This window comes from Sprattus sprattus (genome assembly GCF_963457725.1).
Source record: "Sprattus sprattus genome assembly, chromosome: 14".
NCBI lineage: Eukaryota > Metazoa > Chordata > Actinopteri > Clupeiformes > Clupeidae > Sprattus > Sprattus sprattus.
In genome coordinates, this window is record NC_137912.1 from 5,475,659 (window position 1) to 5,499,658 (window position 24,000).

The window sequence follows — 24,000 nt, forward strand, 5'->3', positions numbered from 1 at the left end:
ATGGTAATACTCTGAGACATACATGCAGCGCATATCAGGGAATTTATAAGGGAATAACGAGCAATCTGTGCTTGGATTTGGGTATGATTAAAAGGTTGGCACAATATACTAACAGATTAAGCGAAAACCAACACCATATTATGGGTCCCTTACTGCACATTACATTGCTTCAGGGAAGATTAAGATTAATTAAAGCATATTCTCAAGCATTTTAAGGACTGTTTATATCCGCGTGTAAGTAGTATGCTAATCAAGTTGTGACCATATGTGTATAGGGCATAGGACACGTTTGCAATACCCATAGATTTTGGGCAACAGCCGAGCATGCAGGATCAGACATACTGTACGTTATGGTAATTGTGTGGAGTGAAAAAGTGAATATGGGTTCTGTTTCCTCCGATATGATAATCATGGCTTCCAACACTATGAAAGAGAAGCCCTGTTTTTCTTGTGTAATGTTTAAGGGAATGTTAAGTGTTGGTGAACTGATCTAGGGATCATTTAACGATCGGCGACCACAGAGAGACATATTAACATAGGAATTAATGGAGTGTGTTTCTTCATTAAGCATCCGACACATTAACATTTGTTGCATGGTTCCAGAGAAAATTAAGATGAATATTAGAACATTTGAATAAATATTGAAGATTTTGGATCTTAGTGCACGTGTTCTTGTATTTAGCATGGTCATATTTAAGGAAGTCTCTAACGGGGGCAGTGCTTTACATTAGGCGTCAGACAGGGGGTTCTGTTTTTGGCAGGAGTCCCATGAGAGATCTTGTGACCTAAACGCAGTCAAGGTCAGTTTAGCCTCTTATTGGACTCCATATCTCAGCACCAGCTCCTGATTTATGACTGCATGCTGAACTCAACTGAACTGTGTTCGCTGGCGTCCAGTGAATCAGTCGACAAACAGAGCCATCATTTTTCGTTTATACCCCAGACATGCAACTCTGCACTATCTTATAGGGAGAGAGCTAAAGAGAGAAAAGACAGAACATCAGAGGTTGATAAAGAAAGGAGTTTTTTTCATAAGGGTGCCATTGAGTTTAATTTAATTACTGTGTGTGTGCGTGTACGTGTGTGTGTTTGTGTGCATGCGTGTGTGTGTGTGTGTTTGTGTGTGTGTGTGTGTGCGTGCCATTGAGTTGAATAGAATGACTGTAAGCAGGCATGAGCAGCTTGCATTTGAAGGTTTCGTGTATGTATTTAGGTGATGTGTTATGTTGATCAGTGTTTTCACATGGATTTGTGGTTCATGGTCATTAACCAATCTATCTCTCTCTTTCTCTCTCTCCCTCTCTCTCTCTTTGTGTGTGTGTGTGTGTGTGTGTGTGTGTGTGTGTGTGTCTGTGTGTCTGTGTGTCTGTGTGTGTCTGTGTCTGTGTCTGTGTCTGTGTCTGTGTGTGTGTGTGTGTGTGTGTGTGTGTGTGTGTGTGTGTGTACGTGTGCGTGTGCGTGTGCGTGTGCGTGTGCGTGTGCGTGTGCGCGTGCGTGTGCGTGTGTGTGTGTGTGTTTAGGACCTGAATAATCTCAGTCCCCCCCAGAGGAATTGGAAGGGCATCGCCATCGCTCTGCTGGTCATCCTGGTGGTGTGCTCCCTCATCACCATGTCTGTCATCGTCCTAACACCACGTGAGACCGCCACCAAGGGCATTTCTTACACACACACACACACACACACACACACACACACACACACACACACACACTTGCCATTTATAGGGAGACGGATAGATAGATAGGTAAAGAGAGAGAGGAAGAGAGAGAGAGAGAGAGAGAGAGAGAGAGAGAGAGAGAGAGAGAGAGAGAGAGAGAGAGAGAGAGAGAGAGAGAAAGAAAACATGGAGGCAGGCATCTCACTTTGCCCAGCCCAACATCTGGAGTCGAACAAAACAGGTGTGCTTACTGCAAGAACACAACAGCATACTGAAGATGGGATACACCCCCCCCCACACACACACCCACACACACACACACACACACACACACACACACTCACTGATAGTGTGCTGCTGTAGCTGAAGTGAAGAGAGCATGGCCTTAGAATGGCAAAGGTCATGAGGTCAGCGCTCTAGGGAGTACAAGCGCTGCATTGTACCGGCACATTGGGTAATCTCCTGGTGTGAAATGCGCCGTATAAATATAGTTTTATTTTATTTTATTTTGCTTAGTTTTCCCTCCTAAAAGGGGACAAAGGCATAGCTTTACAAGTCCAAATCACACTATGGGGGGTGCAGGTACTCTAAAACATATATTTCCTGCACTATATGCTATCTGGCGACCTTGGGTCTCTTGAAAGGCGCCATATAAATAAAATGTATTATTATTATTATTATTATTATTATTATCTGTGGGATATCCTCCGTGTATGGACTTGTATGTGGACGTTTATGTGTTTCTTTTACGGGATTGACGCTGAGTATGTGATTCAACCTCGTCTGCTGTGTCCAGCGATCACTTCAGCATAACCTACTGATGAATGATAGCGCTGATCGAGACTCAGGCACTGTTACAGACAGTCCTCCTAGAAATGCAATTTAGTGGAAAATCAATACGCGCCACCTCAGAACAGACACTTGCGTTGTCCATGTGTGGAAAACAGCGTTTTGTTTCGTCACACCATCCTTTGGCACACTCTCCCTTATTTTGGATCTTTTTATAAATTAAGAAAAGAAAAAAAAACTGCTGCGAATGAATCGTTTTTTGGTTGTTTCATTGATCAAGGGCACGCTGTTGTGGATAATATGAGTTTTTGAAGTCGCGGCTTAGATGTTAAGTGCAGTCCTTGTTCACTTCAGACATGAAATAATGCTGTGAAGAGAAGTAAAGGCTGAAGGGAAACGTTAATATTGTTTCAGAAAAAAAGTGAAAATATAATACAACCGTTGTGGTCATATTTCAGCAAGGAAGGGTATGATGAAACGGGGATGAAATGATAATACATTTCATTGTCAGACCTCAAGGCAAGTGCTGTTATAAATGTTATCCTAAAAGGTCTCATAAAAGTAAGAGAGGAAAAGGTTACAATGTCAGTGAATATTATAGCAAGATCACTTTTCATGCTGAAAAGGAAGATCTTTTCATTTTATTAATTGAAAGATGGGAAGGAAACACATTTCCTTAAGGCCTCAGGGAGCTCACACCAGCAGCGCGAAAGCAGTAACCAATATCCCTGCTGCTCCATATGGGGCTCACAGTGGTACAGAAGGTAGAGAAGGCGTTTAGGAATCAGAAGGTTGCTAGTTCGGTTCCCTGTCGAAGCGTTGAGCAAGACACTGAACTCCTAATTGCAGTGTGCCATCAGTGTAAATGTAAAATTTTTACATCCTTGTAAGTCGCTTTGGATAAAAGCGTCTGCTAAATGACTAAATGCAAATGTTTGTCGTCACAGGATTTAGTTGTATCACTGATCACACATGGTAAATCTGCCACGCTCAAAAGTGGTACCTACAGTATTCTGATAGGCAAGCCGACAGATCAAAAAAATGGGGCTCCCCACTGACCCCACTGGACGCTTATCGGTCCCCGAGTAATTTGAGTTTGACACCCCTGCTTTAGAGGGACTGTTCTGGGGCTGTTTGAGGAGAGAGACCTTCTTAAAGATTGAAGCAGGCCTTGTTACTTATGTCATTTAGCACCCATAATAACATTATAATAGAAGTCTTACAAAAAATAGCTTCCAAAGGGATAAGATGTGCTTCATAGGAATATGTGTGAAATGCATGCACAGAATCCATATGCATGTATATATTGCACATTGGATTGTAGGTCACACTGGTCAATCTTGTGAGCACTGGTATCTCATACTTACCACTGGTTAGTACCACTAGGGGGAGCTCCAGGGACTGGTTATTAACTGGTTAGTGCCTCGTGCACCTTGCACTGACCACGGGTTACTAACTGGTTAGTGCCTCCTGCAGTTTGTACTGACCACTGGTTAGTACCATTAGGGGTCAGTGGTCCGTGACCATCCAGGGGCATTGGCACTTGCCATAGAAAATCAGAGCAGCTCTATCCCTGTTGTTCAGAGGAGACAAGATCATTTATATAAATTGTTTCCTTTTTCATCATCAGCAAAGCAAGGTTTGCGTGAACACAATTTCCTAAGTGAAGCGCATCTTTTGCAAGCATTTGTTGCAAGTATTGAGTGGCACTTCATATCAAACAAACCCAGCTTTTGCCACTGATGTTTCTGATTCATTATGTCCTCGTAGAAATAAAACAAATTGTCTGACAACCGTGATGTGGATGGCAATCAAAAATAGATTTTCTTTTCATTGCCACTGAGCACAATTTGGACCGGCAGCTCAGCCGCAAAGAAGGAAAGGTGATTGGATAAATTTGGGGCCACGTAAGGCTTGCCTTTTCAAGTCTGGACTCTGAACCTTTGAAATCAGTGGTACAGGAGGTAGAGAAGTCGTTTAGTAATCAGAAGGTTGCCTGTTCCCTGTCGAAGCGTCCTTGAGCAAGACACTGAACTCCTGATGTGCAGTGTGCCATCAGTGTAAAACAATGTAATGTGTATACAATGCAATGTGTATACATCCTTGTAAGTCGCTTTGGATAAAAGCGTCTGCTAAATTACTAAATGTAAATGTAGATGTGTTTTCAGGTCCCAAAAACCCAGTTGTCCTGAGCTAAAATTCAGCACATATTCACTGGCATGGTAACCTTTTATGAGTCCCTTTAGGATAACGTTTGTTACAACACTTGCCATGAGGTCTGACAATGAAATGTATTATCATTACATCCCCAAATTCAACATCTCCGTTGTTAACTCCCCAGTGTTCTGACTGACTTCAGGCCAGTTGCCTTGATGTCACGTAACAATGGGCCAGTTGCCTTGACGTCACGTAACAATGGGCCAGTTGCCTTGACGTCACATAACAATGGGCCAGTTGCAGTGACATCACGTTATAATGAGGATCTTGGAGCGGCTGCTGCTCCGTCTCCTTAGATCCCAGGTCCGCCATGCACTCAAGCCACTGCAGTTTGCGTACCAGGAGAAGGTGGATGTAAGAGATGCCATCCTCTTTCTGCTCCACAGATCTAACTCTCACCTGGACAAAGGTGCTTGAGGATCATGTTCTTTGATTTCTCCAGCGCCTTTAGTACCATCCAGCCCCTTCTACTGAGAGATAAGCTGTCTTTCTGTAGGTGCTCACACCTGGTGACCTGGGTCGCGGGCTACACTGTAGACTGCTACTGCACAGAGACCACATTATGCCAGGATGAGGCAGTGCTCCTCTGAGACTGTGGTCAGTAGCGCTGGCGCCCCACAGGAGACTGTGGTCAGTAGCGCTGGAGCTCCTCTGAGACTGTGGTCAGTAGCGCTGGCGCCCCACAGGAGACTGTGCTCTCCTGTCTGGCTCACCCCTTTACATTACTGACAACTCTGAGTCACATGCAATTCCCAGCTGACTGTGATTGTGGGGGCGTGTTAGGAGTGGACAGGAGACGTTATCACACACACACACACACACACACACACACACACACACACACACACACACACACACTGCTTGTGAGGCGTGTTAGGAGTGGACAGGAGATGTTATCAAACACACACACACACACACACACACACACACACATACACACACATACACACACACATGGCGGCAATCGAACCACCTTGAGCTGACGACCTCCAAGACCAAAGGGATGGTGGTGGACTTTCAGAGGCCCATGCCCCATCTGCAACCGGTTGCCATTGAGGGGGTCGATGTGAAGGTGGTCAGGACCCACAAGTACCTCGGACTGCAGCTAGATGATAAACTGGACTGGTCAGGATGCACTGGCATTGATAAGATAACATTGATAAGGTTAAAAGATGACTAGGTGATAAGTAGTGTCTACATCAACCCAGATTAGAGTTTCTAAAACATGCACACATGGATGACCCAGGCACACATGGAGAAGAGGAGTGGAGGCGGAGTTGAGGTCGAAGGGACATGAGGTCTTTGGAAAAGCTGGCGCAAAATCGAGTCCGATGCCAACGTGTTATCGATGGCCCATGCTCCACTAGATGGATGGATAGATAGATAGATAGATAGATAGATAGATAGATAGATAGATAGATAGATAGATAGATAGATAGATAGATAGATAGATAGATAGATAGATAGATAGATGGATACTTTATTAATCCCGAGGGAAATTTAGGCCATCCAGTAGCTTATACACTAAACTCACAAACATACATACATAAATCACATACACATAGGGAGAACATGTTCACTATGGAGTGAGAAGGCGACGAAGGAGAAATGTATACATTACCTCTGTCGAGTCAAACAGACCCATTTCAGCTAGTTATCAGGTTAAGTTATCCGACACGTTAGTAACTACAGGAAAGTCAAACATGCTGCAGTAGACCTCTGAAGATAAACTACAAATGAAGCCCATATTTTATGAGTGTATGCAGTTCCACTTCTAAGCAATTTTGGAGGATTTTGATTAATAATTGCACCAACCAAGCTCTTCTGGTAATTAAGTACTCTGAAATGTGTCCTTTTAAGCTATAAATATGTCTCTCATCTCTCGCAGCGGACACCTCGGGAGGCAGCAACTCCAGGCTGACAGTGGAGGATCTTTTCAAGCCGGAGTTCACCGTCAATGACCCTGAGGCAAAATGGATCAGCGGTGAGCGACTCTATGATACTTATTTTCATTCATCTTCCACTAATGCCTTTCAATCGCACCACATTTCAGTACATCACTTCTGCTACTTATGCCCATATCACAAGGCCTTAATGGGTGAGAATCATGATAAATTCAATATCAGCTTATGGCTGACGGTGGCACCTCTTCAGAGAAGCTTTGGCAGTAATCGAAAAGAAAGAGGGGTCAGAAAGGCTGACTGTATTTAACGGGAGAAAAGAGGGGTAGTTTTACTGTCTAAAAAAGCTGTGATAGTGATATTCAGTGAGGACATATTGTTGCCAGCGGTATCATGTGCTCTCTGTAATTTATTACGTATAACAGTTTTCTTCGTACTTTTGTCCTTAGCGGGCTTATTGCTAATGCTAAATTACATTTTCCCTATGTCAGAGCTCAACTTTATCTGGCAAGAAGAAGTTAAATATGAAGTATAGATTTAAAAATGTCTGGATCCAGAGTTCAAGCCTTCTCAGGAGTAGCTTTGAGAACTTGCTTAAAGACCTCCTCACTGTAGCCATGGCAATTTCTGGAGACTTTACATCACCAGCCAATAATACGCCTCTGTCTAACACCAACTCCTCCCTCCCTTTCACTTCCTAGTGTCTCTTATTCCCCTCACTTTATTTAGTTCTCTGTATGACCTCTGACCTTTGTCCTGCATTTGCCTCCCCTCCCCTGCGTTTATCTGTCTGACCAAATAGTTCATCCCTCCCAACACACACACACACACACACACACACACACACACACACACAAGCACACAAGCACACATACACACAGTTGCTTGTTTGTGGTTGTCCAACGTATCCAATGTTGACGTTTACCTCTGTCTTTTATCGGTGAGTTCTTTGAAGGCTGAATAGACCCATCCTGGTCCCACAGGTCCTATCGAAGGTGGGGCATGTACAGTACCTGTCAAAAGTTTGGACACACCTTTAATTTTTTTGAGACGTTTTTTTTCTTTAGTTTTATTATTTTCTACATTGTAGATTAATGCTGAAGACATTTCAACTACGAAAGAACACATATGGAATGATGTACTAAACAAAAAAAGTGTTATCTACCATGTAGAAAATAATAAAAGTATAGAAAAAACTTCTCAAAAAACGAGAAGGTGTGTCCAAACATTTGACTGGTACATACATGTATGTGTGGTGGTAGTGGTAGCGGCAGCCATGGGTGTGTTCCTTCTGAGCCTTCTTTGCTGTGCCTTTGCTCCTCCAGCATATGGTTCTCATCCAGGCACAGCTGCTGCCAGGTGTTAGGGTCAGCAGCAACATCCTCTAGGTCCTCGGGTCTGATTTTAAACTTCCCTCACGTGGTCTTCAACTGGTTCTTGTAGCGATTCCTCTGCCCTCCAGCAGAGCGTCACTGGACATACAGCACTCTGCGAGCCCACCGATTTGGGGCCATCTTTACCACACGCCCAACCCATTTTAGCTGATGCTGGATGATTCTTAATGCTGAGTATTTCAGAATTGTTGTGTCTTGGTAATGATAGTATTAATCCAGAATAAGACCATGCAGAGTCAGAGTTCATTCATTGTGTCTTGACTTCACTCGCTTGCATACAACACAGTGTACATACATTTCCCCTGATGCAATGCTTTCTTTTACTACGGTTGCCCGCGAGGAACATAATACTATGATACATAACAAGAATGAGGCGCTGAAGTCACAGACACACACACACACACACACACACACACACACACACACACACACACACACACACACACACACACACACACATACACACACACACACACACACACACACACACATAGAGAGATTAGACCTGAGTCTTTGAAGGAATTAGATGCATCAAATTAACTGTCACTTCATTACATACGTTGGCTCAAGTTATGGAAAAACAATAAACTGAGAACAAGGCGGTGAAAACCGCAGTGGCTCTGTAGAGAGTTGCAGTCTCTCTTACAGCTTTGGGCTCCCTGTCTCATCTGATCTTGTCTTCTGCTCTTGTCTGTTCAAATAGCTGAAACATAGCCAGCGTTCTGAAGGGCGTGTCTTGGGTTTTCTCCTCAAAAATCCGACCATGTTATGTTTGGCTAAAAGAGATTTGAAGATGGGGGAGGGGAGGACTAGTCGGCGGGGTAGATCGTTTGAAACCTTTATTATTTGGGGCAGACTGAATGATTCCTATTGAAAGTGAAAGTGAAAGTGAGGTATTGCTTTGCCCCCTGAATTATTCTCTCCAAGTGATCCACCCCCTGAGGCTGGATGTGGGTCTGTGGCTCCACTTGAACATGCCCTTTAGCCACCACAGCTTCACAAATGGCCACAAGAAGGGAGAGTAATTAAAGAGCTGAGAAACCAGAGCGCTAGACAGAGGGAGAGGGGGAGAGAGAAAGAGAGAGAGAGACAGAGAGAATTACAAAATGAGAGAGAGACAGAGAGAAGAAAACATTTCAAAGTAAGAGAGAGAGAGAGAATAATTACAAAGTGTGTGTGTGTGAGAGAGAAGAAGAATGACAAAGGAAGAGAGAGAGAGAGAAAGAGAGAGAAGAATTACAAAGTGTGAGAGAGAGAGAGAGAGAAGAAGAATGACAAAGGAAGAGAGAGAGAGAGAAAGAGAGAGAAGAATTACAAAGTGTGAGAGAGAGAGAGAGAGAGAAGAAGAATGACAAAGGAAGAGAGAGAGAGAGAAAGAGAGAGAAGAATTACAAAGTGTGAGAGTGAGAGAGAGAGAAGAAGAATGACAAAGTAAGAGAGAGAGAGAGAAAGAGAGAGAAGAATTACAAAGTGTGAGAGAGAGAGAGAGAGAAGAAGAATGACAAAGGAAGAGAGAGAGAGAGAAAGAGAGAGAAGAATTACAAAGTGTGAGAGAGAGAGAGAGAGAAGAAGAATGACAAAGTGAGAGCGAGACAGAGAGAAGAATAATCACAAAGAGAGAGAAACAGAGAGAATCACAAAGTGAGAGAGCCATTGAGTGAGGGATAAGAGGAAAGTGGAGAAAGAGACAGAATGCAAAGAAAGGCAGAGACAGAGAGAGAGTAGAAAGGCAGAGACAGAGAGAGAGTAGAAAGGCAGAGACAGAGAGAGAGTAGAAAGGCAGAGACAGAGAGAGAGTATAAAGGCAGAGACAGAGAGAGAGTAGAAAGGCAGAGACAGAGAGAGAGTAGAAAGGCAGAGACAGAGAGAGAGTAGAAAGGCAGAGACAGAGAGAGAGTAGAAAGGCAGAGACAGAGAGAGAGTAGAAAGGCAGAGACAGAGAGAGAGTATAAAGGCAGAGAAATGCAGAGACATTGTGAGGGTTAAAAGAACTGGGCACGCGGAGAGCTTTATATCATCCAAGACCTGTAAACAAAGACACAGTTTTCAGCCGCCCGTGGCTTTTCAATATGTCAATTGTGGCCTGATGCTGGCTCTCATGCTGCCTCTTTGATGGAAAGCGTTAACACGTATCGGCTCCCCGTCAGCTTCTCTGCGCGCTGATAGATCAAGCCGTGGTTCTCACACCAGCTATTCCTCCATCCACCCTCGCACACACATACACACACCCGCACACACACACACACACACACACACACACACCCACACCCACCCACACACCCACACACACCCACACACACAGACACACACATACACACACCCGCACACACACACACACACACACACACACACACACACACACACACACACACACACACACACACACACACCATCCCTTTCTTCCCTGCAAGACAGCCTGAACATCTGGGCCGACCACTAGGATAATGATGAATAATTGTAGCATGGCGTCTCTGGTGTCCAGCTCAGATTTCCATCTTCTCCCCGTCAGATGGTTTTGTCTGAGATCATTGATGAGGGGAATGGATTGAACAGCGCTAACTGCCCGGTGGACATTAGGTGGAATTGTATCGGCGCGGGGAGAGGTGATTGGTGTGTGTGTGTGTGTGTGTGTGGGGGGGGGGGGGGTGTATTGATCCCAGTCCACTGTCAGGTTACCCTAGTCCCAGCCAAAGAGGACGGAGCGTGATGTATTATCTCGGTGCAGCAGCTTGGCACCTGGCCGCTCTGGTAACGAGTTGCTGCTCACATTCTATTTAAATCATGCGACACACACACACACACACACACACACACGCGCACACACACACACTGAGTGATCATGCGATGGGTTGGGCTAGTGCACATCTTAGCATGATGTTGGTGAGCTCTAGGCAGATATCGGAAGAGAGTGGCAGATTACCCTTTCCATTCATTTCACTGGCCGATGTCCAAATAAATACATTCATCACTGACAATAGATATTTGATAAAAAAAGTGAACACTTTCAGTAAGTGTTTGCACCAATGTGGACATTTGCACAAGAATGTCTTTTTTATCACACTTTACTGTAACCCAACTCTTATCTGTATTACCTGTACTTAGAATACTTTTTGCTGTTTTACTGTTTTACTGTACTAACCGTACTTACACCACTTACTAATCATTATATTACTAATACCTCATTCACTTCTTTTACTTATTACCACCACTAATACTTACACCTGCACTTAATATATTTCACATTTATATATTTCACATCTATCTACACTTCCTACCTCAATTGCTGCTAGTCCCAATTCTGTTCTTTTTTCATACCCAACTCTTACTGTATATATATTTATTCAATTATTCCACTTTACATATGCACATACTCTGCACTTTTATTGCTATTTTGCACTTCTGGTTAGATGCTAAACTGCATTTCGTTGTCTCAGTACCTGTACTCTGTACAATGACAATAAAGTTGAATCTAATCTAATCTAATCTAATCTAATCAATGTGGACACCAATGCTACTTCTGCCGCCTCCATCTTAGTTCCACGGCGCTCAGTAATGACACACAAAAACCTGAGCTGCAAATGCCTCAGGACTGATGGGCACAGAAACCAAAAGCCTACACTGATTGGCCACACTTGTGCATGACTGAAACCAGCCTATGGGGAGAACAAACTTCCTGTCACCAAATTAGCTCAAGTTTGCAGACTGAGGGTTACCCTCTAAAGCAGTGGTTCTTAACTTGGGTTCGATCGAACCCCAGGGGTTCGTTGAGTCACTTCCAGGGGTTCGGCAGGGGTCAAGACACACGCAGTATAGCCCGGTTCACACTAGCAATGTCGGGGCGTTTTTATACATACCAACATTTTGAAGAAATCATATTTTATTTTTCAAATTACGAAGGGTAGGGCGAATGCACTGATGAAGCTTGCAGGGTTCAGTACCTCCAATAAGGCAAGGCAAGGCAAGGCAAGGCAAGGCAAGGCAAATTTATTTATATAGCACATTTCGTACATTAAATGCAATTCAATGTGCTTTACAGAAACAAACATTTAAATTGAAACACAGTCAAAGAAACTTAAATAAAAATAAAAAAACACAATGAAAATTGAAAGAAAATAAATAAATAAATAAATAAAACATTAAAATCAATAAATTGCAGGTAAGAGACATTATGATTAGCACTAAGAAGCAGTAATCCGTAATAAATAGATAATTTCACATGTAGGCTAAAGAGAATAGGTTTGTTTTTAGTCTTGTCTTGAAACTGTCTATGGTGGGGGCAGTTTTGATGTGGTCTGGTAGAATATTCCATAAGGTTAAGAACCACTGCTCTATAGCCTGACCTCCTGATGTGCCTGTGGTGGTGACCGTTCATCAGGAGGGCAAGATAAAAGTCTCTCCTCTCAGAGACGGGTTAAGTAGGAAGCTCGAGAGATGGAGTGGAGAGACTTTTATTTTGCCCTGCTGATGATCGGGGGACAAAAAGCAAAAAAAAGTTTGTTCCTTGAGATGTAAAAGAGCCTCCCCAGCAGACACTTCTTAGTTCAGTTCTTTCTTTTATATAGTGACATTAGCCATTGATATTGTCTCAAGACATAACCCAACCCGTATTCATAGGTCCCCTGGGGCACAGCAGATGGTAAATGTTAGGATCGTAAGTATAGGCAGGGAACCTACTGATCAAACCTTTGAGGTAATATTGAAAGAACCAACAGTTGCTGAAAGAAATAAAAACAGATTTAGTTAGTTGTTTACCAAATGCAAGCTGTTTTTTTTTTCTCTTTTTTTACCGTGCAAAGCGTGTTTTAATTCTAGAAGAAAAGCTCTTATAATCATTATAATTATGTCTTAAACTAATTGGGAGACTATACACTTTGCTGGCCTAAGTAGGGCAGAGACAGACCTCTTGGCGCAGACATGCTAAAAAATAACACATTCTGTTTTGAATTGTTCATCTGCCAGCTAAGAGCAGCTTTATATCTGCTCTGCTTGTGTTCATCCAGCACATCCCTCTAGTCCCTGGTCTCTCAGCACATCCCTCTAGTCCCTGGTCTCTCAGCATCAAGTCGAGTTCAGGGTAGCACAACCCTCTAGTCCCTGGTCTCTCAGCACAGTCCTCTAGTCCCTGGTCTCTCAGCACAGTCCTCTAGTCCCTGGTCTCTCAGCACAACCCTCTAGTCCCTGGTCTCTCAGCACATCCCTCTAGTCCCTGGTCTCCCAGCATCCAGTTGAGTTCAGGGCAGCACAACCCTCTTGTGCCTGGACTCCCAGCATCAAGTAGAGTTCAGAGCAGCACAGTCCTCTAATCCCTGGTCTCCCAGCATCCAGTTGAGTTCAGGGCAGCGCTGTTCAGCAAAGACTGGCTTTGATGAGGAAACAAGGTTTTCAACCGTCCAGGATTGGTGGGGAGTTTTTAAGAATAAAAAAAAACACTAGACTTTACTATACTGATAAAAAAAAAACCTAACTGAAGGGAAAGGGAATACATTAGTGTCCATCCTAAGCTTACTGCTGTGAACAAAAAATAGATCCAAGATGTTAGAACATGTCTTTGTTGTTCATGCTCCAGACCACTGTTCAACCCTGCATACAGTCCATGAAGCAAATGCTGATACTTGAGGTCTACAATTGGCATAACAAGCTGTTAGCTGGGGTTAGCAACCTCGCCAGCAAACCAGGTAATGTTTGCCTGTCCTAGATATTTCAGTTAGATCTGCTCGGTGTGGGACGGAGGCGGCTCGTCCTTAAGGGCGATTGGGGCGACGCATTGCCTATGGGAAAAGAAAAATAAATCCTGATAACTAAATTCAATTTCCTTGTAAATCGCTTTGGATTAAAGCGTCTACTAAACGACTAAATGCAAATGTAATTTTTTTTCTTTTTTTTCTGTCGGATTCTACCATTAGACCGTCTGATATGCCTTTGAATGTCATTGTCCAATCAGGTAACAGCCAGGCAGTCAAGGCAAAAGTCAGTAAGATGTGCTCAGTGTGGAATGAAATAAACTGACAGCTAAGTTAACTTACTTATTGGTGAGCCCAACACCTTAGTCAAACCCTCACTGTCAAACCCAAGCTGATGTGGATTATGGGCTATGGTCAGGACGACTGATTCACATCAGAGCTAACACTGTGTTTAGATCAACTGACAGTAAGATTGACGGTTTTCTATTTTCTGCAAATACAGAGGACATATGTGAACCTGCACATGTTTTACCGCAGCCTGTGAAAGTGACTGAGAGTTTAGATAAAGTGGAGAGTTCACTTAATAGAAGAGCTCGCATAAGTGGTATCTGACACTGCACTTAAAGACAGGGAAAATAACATCATGCAGTTATCTACAAGATCAGAATCAGTCTGCTTCGACACATGGATTTCAGTTAGAGAAGTCTCCAGTAAAATATATAAAAACGAATGTATTTAATATAGTTCTAAAAAGAGATGTTATGAAACTGTGACATTTTTAACCATTGTGTTTATCCATTAGGTAAAACACACATTTAATAGTCACTGGGGTAGACTAATGGTCATATGAACAAGAATTCTAGGAAAAAGCTGGGTTTCCATCAAACTCTTTTGCATATTTTAAGCATATTCATGAATATTCAGCTAAAGACACTGTGAATCAGTGCGTGTCTCCATCAACTGCGGCATGACCTCAGTTTTGGCATATAATGAGCATTCAATTGATTGTTCAGCGGTGGGTTCAACACTTAATGATGTCTAGACAATAACATTTATGCAAATAAACCCAAAATTAAATGTTATGTTAATATGTTCAAATGTTTTTTATCCGCTGTAGTCACAGTTGGCCCTATGTGAATTGAAATTAAGGTTCTTATGCCACTTCAGAAAGTTTAAGGGAATTTGAGATATTTCCCGTCCACTGTATCTACTCTAAGCTATTCCTGTGTCTCTTTACTAACGAGTTATATATAGGCACTATTACTATATATGGAACCGAAACTATAGTTAGTGCCATATTGCCATGGATTTATAGATTCCGAACCCAATGTACCCAATAGTATCAGTCCGGAATGTTTGTTCTACTGTTGCCCTGGACGACTTTTCCATAGGTTTCTTTCCATATGGTTTATTCCAATTCTGTTTGCATTAGGGAACATGGTGTTTGTCAGTGGAGCGGGTCAAAAGAACAGCTTCCTACCCCACTGTGGTGAATCCTAGTGTGGGGCTGAGTTGGGGCAAAAGGGACGATAGTGGTACAGGAGGAGAGAAGTCGTTTAGTGATTAGAAGGTTGCTTGTTTGATTCCCTGTCGAAGCGTCCTTGGGCAAGACACTGAACCCCTAGTTGCTCCTGATGTGCAGTGTGCCATCAGTGTGAATGTAAAAAAAAAAAATGTGTATACATCCTTGTAAGTCGCTTTGGATAAAAGTGTCTGCTAAATGACTAAATGTAATCTAAATGTAACAAAAGGGCACTGCTCTGCGCGGGCACCTCGGGTTCCAAGGCCCAATACCCCCCTGTCAGCGCACCTCCATGGGTTAAAATGTCTGACCATAATCAATGGAATCATATTTGGTCAAAAAAAAAAATTGGGTAAAAAAAAAACGGGAATGAAACCCCGGTCTTATGCTCGAAGGTCAGCAGCGCTATCCACCGTGTCGCCACCAATGCTGTTCTCACAGTAGGGTGCATTCTATTCATGAGCTATTGACAAAGATCCTTAGTAATAGTGCCGATCTTATCGCTCGGTAATTCCCTAGCAATATTCACTTGGCTATTTATATGGTCCCTGAAGCAGCTTCCATTGGTATCCTATTGTGTTGCGTATTAGATGCAAATGTAGGGACAGTGTGAATGAGACAGTGAAAGAGGTATCTCAACAGGCTAGCACATATATCTCATTGTGAATGCAGGAAGGCAGCGGTACTCCAAACACTGATGTCCAAATACAAACCGTCTGCTGCCGACGCTGCATCTCAGCACACACTCTATGAGACGTCTCTGCCTTCGATCGGTTAAAACCTTGATTTGAACTAATTGAAATGCTTCTAAAAAACGCTTCTTAAAAAATGATACCCTTGATCGGTTGAAACCTAGTTTTGAACTAATTGAAATGCTTCTAAAAACACCTTTTTAGGTTTATTGCTAATGCTTCACATTACACAAAAGGCTTAAGGTCATTCCATAACACTGTTGATAGATTGATAGATAGATAGATAGATAGATAGATAGATAGATAGATAGATAGATAGAAAGATAGATATTACTAGATAGATACATAGATACATAGATGGATAGAGGTCAGAGAGATAAATGAAGGTTTCTATCTCTATCTCTTTTCTATAAGGGCTCTCCTCGAACCTGGTACTGGTATATAGGACATCAGGGTCCTATGTTATTACGTCTTGCAAAGAGCCAGACAAAATGAGACCCAGCAATCTCTTTTCTCATCAAGTAGCCTCCAAACTCAAGAGCCCTGTACGCCTGGAATCCATAATGAGGCCGGCGGGCAGCATAGGGAGAGAGAGGAGAGGTACATTCAGCAGAATGAAGTAGGAGCTCTTCTAGTGTGTGTGTGTGTGTGTGTGTGTGTGTGTGTGTGTGTGTGTGTGTGCTCATAGGGAGAGAGAGGAGAGGTAGTAGGAGCTCTTCTAGTGTGTGTGTGTGTGTGTGTGTGTGTGTGTGTGTGTGTGTGTGCTCATAGGGAGAGAGAGGAGAGGTAGTAGGAGCTCTTCTAGCCTCCATTTAGCGCAGGGGTAGGAACATGAAGGACAGTGCAGTGCCCTGAATGGGAGTCTGCATATGGCTCAGGTCCTCGATGAGCACCCCTGGAACATTCCGGAAGCATGTCCATGTATTGCAGCTGCCGCTCGGTAATGGGCAAGGTGATTTATTTTGATTTCAACTCCCCTCCCCCTCCCCCTCCCCCTCCCTCTCCACTCCCACCCCACCTCCCCCCCAGTCTATCTTTGTTGCCACGACAACGGACAGATGGACCTACTTACACCGCCGGTCAAATCATCCCCTGCTTAGTTTTTCTTTTTCCCTTTTCCACATGACTTCGGTTGTCATTATTATTTAATGACGAACAATGTTGCGGAGGTCTCTGAGCTCGGAATGAGATGCATGGACACTGAGTTATTTTTTTTTCATTCAATCCTTTCTTTCTTTCTTTCTTTCTTCCTTTCTTTTCTGTTTTTAAAGCATAGCTTATATCCATTTGCTGCCTAATGACCTTGCCTTTTAATGAAAGCCAGGCACTGAGGGGGTGTTGCTGTCATTAAAGAAGGTAAGACACAATGCCAAAAGGCCAAGGAAAGGTTTGTCACTGAAACCAACCTCTGGGCAAGATAACAGCTTGGTCTGTTTACAGCAGAATCTCAACACTATTTTACAAAGACAGGTACTGTGAAACAGAAACCTTTATATTTTTTTGATTTATTCAAGCAGATTTTTGATATGCATTGGGATAATTAAAAAAATCAGCCACTACATATGAATAGATCAAGGTCGAAACCAGGCAGCATGCCGTCAATATTTAGGATAGGATAGGATAAACTTTTATTAATCCCGTGCGGGAAATTCAATTGCCAAAGCAGCAGGGTAGTGGGAATAGGAATCAAGTATCTATATACATTATCATCAAATAAGAAATAAAATAAATAGATAAAATAAATAGACAAAATAGCAAATTATAGACAAATTATATTAATATTATAATATATTATATGTATGCAGTATGGCAAGGTTTAGGGGACACAAAGAAGGGGATTTTAATTGTTGCCTCGAGAAAAATCAACCGTGGACCTTCACTGTCTGCTGCATCCTCTCTGCCTATTAGAAAAGCTTAATGATCAGTGCCAAATTGTCTTCATATTTGACTGACCTGTTTTAAGTTTAACAACACAAAAACAAACGCTGGCCAGGAGGACAACATGTAGGCTGCAATAATAATTGAAAACGTAGTACTCATATACTTGATGTGTGGATACAGGTTTTATTTTAAAAGAAATGTGTGCTCACGTCGCTACAAAAGGTAGCCTTACAATGACAGACTTGGACTGCGATTCCCTAAAGCATAGTTGAGCAACCACCGTAGTAACTATGAGAAAGAGTGTTGAAATATATATATTCTCTCTATATATATTCTCTCCATCATTGACGGCTGGTGTTCTGGTGCGGTCAGAAACGACTCAGCGCTAAACTCAGTGGAGACTGTGAACACACTGAAGACCGTGGGGATGATGCTGAACTTTACGAGAGACCCGTCAGCACTCCCCCCCCACGTATACACACACACACACCAACGATATCAAACAGTCCTGTGTCAGTCGTGGAGACCTTGAAGTTTTCTGGGAACAACCAATCCCCAGGACATAAAGACGGAGACCAACATCCACTCCATCAACTCAAAGGCCCTGGCAGAAGATGTACTTTCCTGCAGCAGCAGAGGAAGTGTGGTCTGCCACAGGAGCTGTTGAGCCAGTTCCACACCGCAGTCATCATATCCGTCCTGTGCTTATCCATCACAGTGTTGTTTTCGGAGCCACAAAACAGGATGGGAACAGACTGCAGCCAACAGTAGGAACCTCAGAAAAAAAATCACAGGTGCTCCTTTGCCCTTCCTCCAGGACTACTTGTACTCTTCAAAAACCAGGAAACAGGCAGGGAGAATCATTACAGATTCCTCAAACCCTGGATAGGGTGCATCAAAATACATAGACCACTGCACACACACACACACACACACACACACTCACACACACACTCACACACACACACACAAACACAGATAGACCACTGCACGAAGAGTAAGAAACACAGCAGGAGTGGGAGGGGTGGATTTTTTTCCACAGAGAGAAATATGCAATAAGAGAAGAAGAAAAAAAGAGGAAGAAAGAAGAAGAAGAAAGAAGAAGAAACTAAGCAGAGGGAACAGCAATAGAGGGAGTAGAGCGCCAGCACTAGGGTGCATCAAAATACACAGTTCCAGCATATTGATCTGTCTGGGTGCTTAAAGTGTTACCATTCATGCAAAAACAATAAATGCAAAATATTTTTGTGATACTTGGTATTCTAGAGGTGGAACGACACATCAGCTTTTACCCATTGGGGAGCCATGATAAAGCGGTTCATTTTTGATATCGTTCTCTGGTGCCACTTTGGGCTTTGGTTTCAATGTTTTGGTTTGAAGAAGAACTAGAATATGCATGTCCTGAAGGAAATACCAGTGCAAAAAATGCACTTTCATATTTTTCACATGCTGTGTTCCACCTCTAAAATCTCAATGAATTTTCCCAAAACTGTGCAAAAGTCATTTTTATGGGTGTCCGAAGAAAATTCAACTACAGAAGGTTTGAAATGTTGAGATTTCATTTTTGCATCGCAATTTGATGCACCCTAACCCCGGACCAACCTCAAAACTGCCCGATACAGGAGCAGATGATTTCTTCATGCCACCATCCTCATGCATAGCTGACCAGTATCATCTGCTGTGCCATAGCTGCTCTTGTTTCCTCAGATAGTTATTGCACCTTGCTTCACATTTACAAATACTGCATTGTACAAATACTCATACTTCACAATTTCCATACATGATGCACATTATTGTTGCACTACCAGCCACACCTTTGCACTTTATCTATATTGTTTGTCTTTTATTTAATCTCTTTATTGCCGGTATGTTGTGCATTGTCTGTTCATTGTCTGTATTACTTGAGACACCAACAGCCAGCACCAAATTCCTTGAGTGTGTAAGCATCTCTTGGCCTATAAATAAGATTCTGATTGATTTAACATCAGTAGTTGCTCAACAGCCTGGTAAGGTCAACTTGCGTGCAGCCGGCTTTGTCTGATAAGAGTGGGTGATGCTGTAGCCCACCTGGTCTCGCATAGCTAGGCGCTAACAACATGAAGATGATGGGTTGTAGTTGCACACTGATGAAAACGTGTACAGTATCTGCTGAATGCAATCACTTTGGCACTTAAGCTACAGGCGTCCGCTAAATGAACGACTGTAAATGCCAGACTGGCGTGCTCTCCTCACCTCTCCTCACCTCTCCTCACCTCTCCTTCATCTGCCAGGCTGGTCTGCTCTCCTCCTCTCTCCTCCTCCTCTCTCCTCCTCTCTCCTCCTCTCTCCTCCTCCTCTCTCCTCCTCTCTCCTCCTCTCTCCTCCTCCTCTCTCCTCACCTCCTTACTGTATGTACATGTTTTCATCTGCCAGGCTGGTCTGCTCTCCTCCTCTCTCCTCCTCTCTCCTCCTCTCTCCTCCTCTTCTCTCCTCCTCTCTCCTCCTCTCTCCTCCTCCTCTCTCCTCCTCTCTCCTCCTCTTCTCTCCTCCTCTCTCCTCCTCTCTCCTCCTCCTCTCTCCTCCTCTCTCCTCCTCTCTCCCTCCTCCTCTCTCCTCCTCTCTCCTCCTCTCTCCTCCTCTTCTCTCCTCCTCTCTCCTCCTCTCTCCTCCTCCTCTCTCCTCCTCTCTCCTCCTCTCTCCCTCCTCCTCTCTCCTCCTCTCTCCTCCTCCTCTCTCCTCCTCTCTCCTCCTCTCTCCTCACCTCTTTACTGTATGTACATGTTTTCATCTGCCAGGCTGGTCTGCTCTCCTCCTCTCTCCTCCTCTCTCCTCCTCTTCTCTCCTCCTCTCTCCTCCTCTCTCCTCCTCCTCTCTCCTCCTCTCTCCTCCTCTTCTCTCCTCCTCTCTCCTCCTCTCTCCTCCTCCTCTCTCCTCCTCTCTCCCTCCTCCTCTCTCCTCCTCTCTCCTCCTCTCTCCTCCTCCTCTCCCCTCCTCTCTCCTCCTCTCTCCTCCTCCTCTCTCCTCCTCTCTCCTCACCTCTTTACTGTATGTACATGTTTTCATCTGCCAGGCTGGTCTGCTCTCCTTACCTCTCCTCCTCCTCTCTCCTCCTCTCTCCTCCTCTCTCCTCACCTCCTTACTGTATGTGCATGTTTTCATCTGCCTGGGCTGTTAGAGCCACAGTGTTAGAGCCCCTCTGACTCTTATCTCTCTGAGATGTCATGACGACAGCTGTGGGATGCTAGCCTGAAGGCTCCCAATTAAAGTAAGTCTTTGGTGCATAGATATGTCACATGCCTTTGTACCTGATCCCCAAGTGGATCAATTAGAGGACTCTGGGCAGCTGTGTGTGTGTGTGTGTGTGTGTGTGTGTGTGTGTGTGTGTGTGTGTGTGTGTGTGTGTGTGTGTGTGTGTGTGTGTATGTGTCTGTGTGTGTATATGTGTGTTTGTGTGTGTGTGTATGTGTGTGTGTGTGTGTGTGTGTGTGTGTGTGTGTGTATGTGTCTGTGTGTGTATATGTGTGTGTGTGTGTGTGTGTGTGTGTGTGTGTGTGTGTGTGTGTGTGTGTGTGCCTGCACTCCATGTAACACGCTTGCAGTCAGCCAAGAGGTCCACCTTACATAACGTGGACATAATCCAGTGGACGATATGTTCATCTGTGCAAAAATTGGATTTCGGGGGTGGGGGAGAGTACAAGATTGTGTTAGCCTGACAGATGCTGGCTGGTAACGTATCTAAATAGGGTAGAGTTTCTGTGTTTTTCAGTGCCTACCTGAAATGTTATTTTCTTAACCGGATGGAGGCTTTTCATGCGAAAAGTTGTATTTGCCTCTCCCCCTCGTTGAATAATTCATGTAATGGCGTTTACTTATTCATCGCGAGTGATTACTCATTCATTCGAACGTTGCCTATGACATTATAAGTGCATCCTGTGAATTTCGGGGCTGCCGCGGTTTCAGCCGCTCTGCAATTAACTCCTCCTCTGACAAAATGATGAAGGCTAGTCAAGGACACAGAATGCCACACATTTCAGGAGTAATGTTGAGAAAAACAGGAGTTGTGCTATCCCCTGCTGTGAGTGTGTGCAATCAGTAAGGTGAATATTAAATGGTTACAAAAACAAGAGGGGGGCACTGTGGCACAACCGGTAGCCCCGACCACATTTGGGCTTGATGCCCATGGAGGACACAGGTTCGATTCCGGCCTGATGTAATTTCTCCTGTCCACTCCCCACCTCTTCTCCCTTTCATTTCCTTTGCCACTCTTCACTACAACTATCAATTAAAGGCCAAAAATAAGTCTTAAAAAATAAAAAGACTCAAACCAACAAGCTAATTCCTGTTTTTTTCTTCACCCAGAACCAGACATGCACAAAACAACCGATATTATTTCAAATATAAAACTGTTAAATCAGTACATTTACTTCTTTAATGATCACCCACAGATTTGGTTGTGCTCTCTTGAATTAGCTATTCATAGTATTCTCAAAGTATTAGCTATCTTAAATAGTCTTAAATTGTATAAAACCAACGTACATAATCAAATTTGCATTCACTTATTATGCATCAATTACATCTGTTCTGCCTCAATACATTATTTTCCCCCCAGGATTCAACAAACTGTATACAAACAGATAGTATATACATATTCAAAGATCACATATACAATATAGCAGTGTATGTTTACTTTCATAGTTGTATGGTTTTATCATATGATAAAAAGATAGGGGGGGCGGTTGCTAGTTCGATTCCCTGTTGCAGCGTCCTTGAGCAAGACACTGATCCCCTACTTGCTCCTGATGTGCCGTGTGCCATCAGTGTAAATGTAAGAAATGTGTATACATCTTTGTAAGTCGCTTTGGATAAAAGCGTCTGCAAAATGACTAAATGTAAATGTAAATGTAAATAAGAATGTCCATTCATGAACCAAGCACTTGGCCTGTGTTACAGCGCCTGTTTTACACAGTCTCCCAAAGGAGATGCACAGGCCCTCATGGCTCACCAGGTGTGACGAGTGTGTGTATGTGTGTGTGTGTGTGTGTGTGTGTGTGTGTAGAGATGCCACAGGCAGCCTCATCTCATCTCAGAAACAGTTCTGAAAGTGGGAGAAGTATGACTAATGCTGGTGGAGACACACACACTCACACACAGACACCTGTCTTTTATTCTCAGTGTGAAGAGGATAGTGTTTGTGTTGTGTGGGGAGTGTGTAGAGGTGGCTGTTTGGAGAAGCAGGGGTGTGTGTGTGTGTGTGTGTGTGTTTGTGTGTGTGTGTGTGTGTGTGTGTGTGCGTCTGTGTGTGTGTGTGTGTGTGTGTGTGTGTGTGTGTGTGTGTGTGTGTGTGTGTGTGTGTGTGTGTGTGTGTGTGTGTGTGTGTGTGTGTGTGTGTGTGGTACACAGGGGATATGCTCCCCTAAAAGCATACTTTGACATCATCCATTGTAACAAGAACGATGAGTCTCAGGAAGCAAGGATAGTCTTTCTCTACTTTACAATAGAAGCACAATGGAGCTACCAGGAAGTACGGCGTAGGTTACTGTGCAACGTGGTGCAGCGTAGTCTTTAAGTGTGTGTGTGTGTGTGAGTGTGTGTGTGTGTGTGTGTGTGTGTGTGTGTGTGTGTGTGTGTGTAGTCTTTGTATTGTGGAGATATGCCTGAGACTCAGCATTGCACTGAGCCCCGTTGGTTGACCACCTCTCATTATACTTCACCTTTCTCTCTTTCTCTCTCTCCCTGTCTCTCTCTTTCTCCTTTTCTCTCTCTCTGTTTCTGTATCTCTCCCTTTCTCTCTGTCTCTCTCCCTTTCTCTCTCTCTCTCTGTCTGGTTCTCTCTCTCTCTCTCTGTCTGGTTCTCTCTCTCTCTCTCTGTCTGGTTCTCTCTCTCCCTTTCTCTCTCTCTCTCCCTTTCTCTGTTTCTCCCCTTTTCTCTCTCTTTCTCTCTCTCTCTTTCTCTCTCTTTCTCGCTCTCTCTTCTGCTCTCATCAAAGTCCATTTCCCTGCCGTGTACATCCACTGATCGATGCTCTATGACAAAGGCCTCTGATGGCGTGCAGAGCTGTGCACCACACATGTGTGTGTGTGTGTGTGTGTGTGTGTGTGTGTGGAAATGGACTTTGATGAGAGCAGAAGAGAGAGCGAGAAAGAGAGAGAAAGAGAGAGAGAGAGAAAGAGAGAGAAAAGGGGAGAAACAGAGAAAGGGAGAGAGAGAGAGAAAGGGAGAGAGAGAACCAGACAGAGAGAGAGAGAGAGAAACCAGACAGAGAGAGAGAGAGAAAGGGAGAGAGAC

General features: G+C 43.7%; 1 protein-coding gene across 1 annotated transcript in view; it reads left to right on the plus strand.

The window, feature by feature from the left end:
• dpp10 (dipeptidyl peptidase like 10) overlaps positions 1-24,000 on the plus strand; it is a gene marked incomplete at both ends in the record, with an annotated part of 148,983 nt that overhangs the window by 82,010 nt on the left and 42,973 nt on the right. The window contains 2 exons of the mRNA XM_080850992.1: positions 1,521-1,635; positions 6,553-6,648. Coding sequence (XP_080707118.1) covers positions 1,521-1,635; positions 6,553-6,648 — 211 coding nt within the window. The remainder of the gene's footprint in view (positions 1-1,520; positions 1,636-6,552; positions 6,649-24,000) is intronic.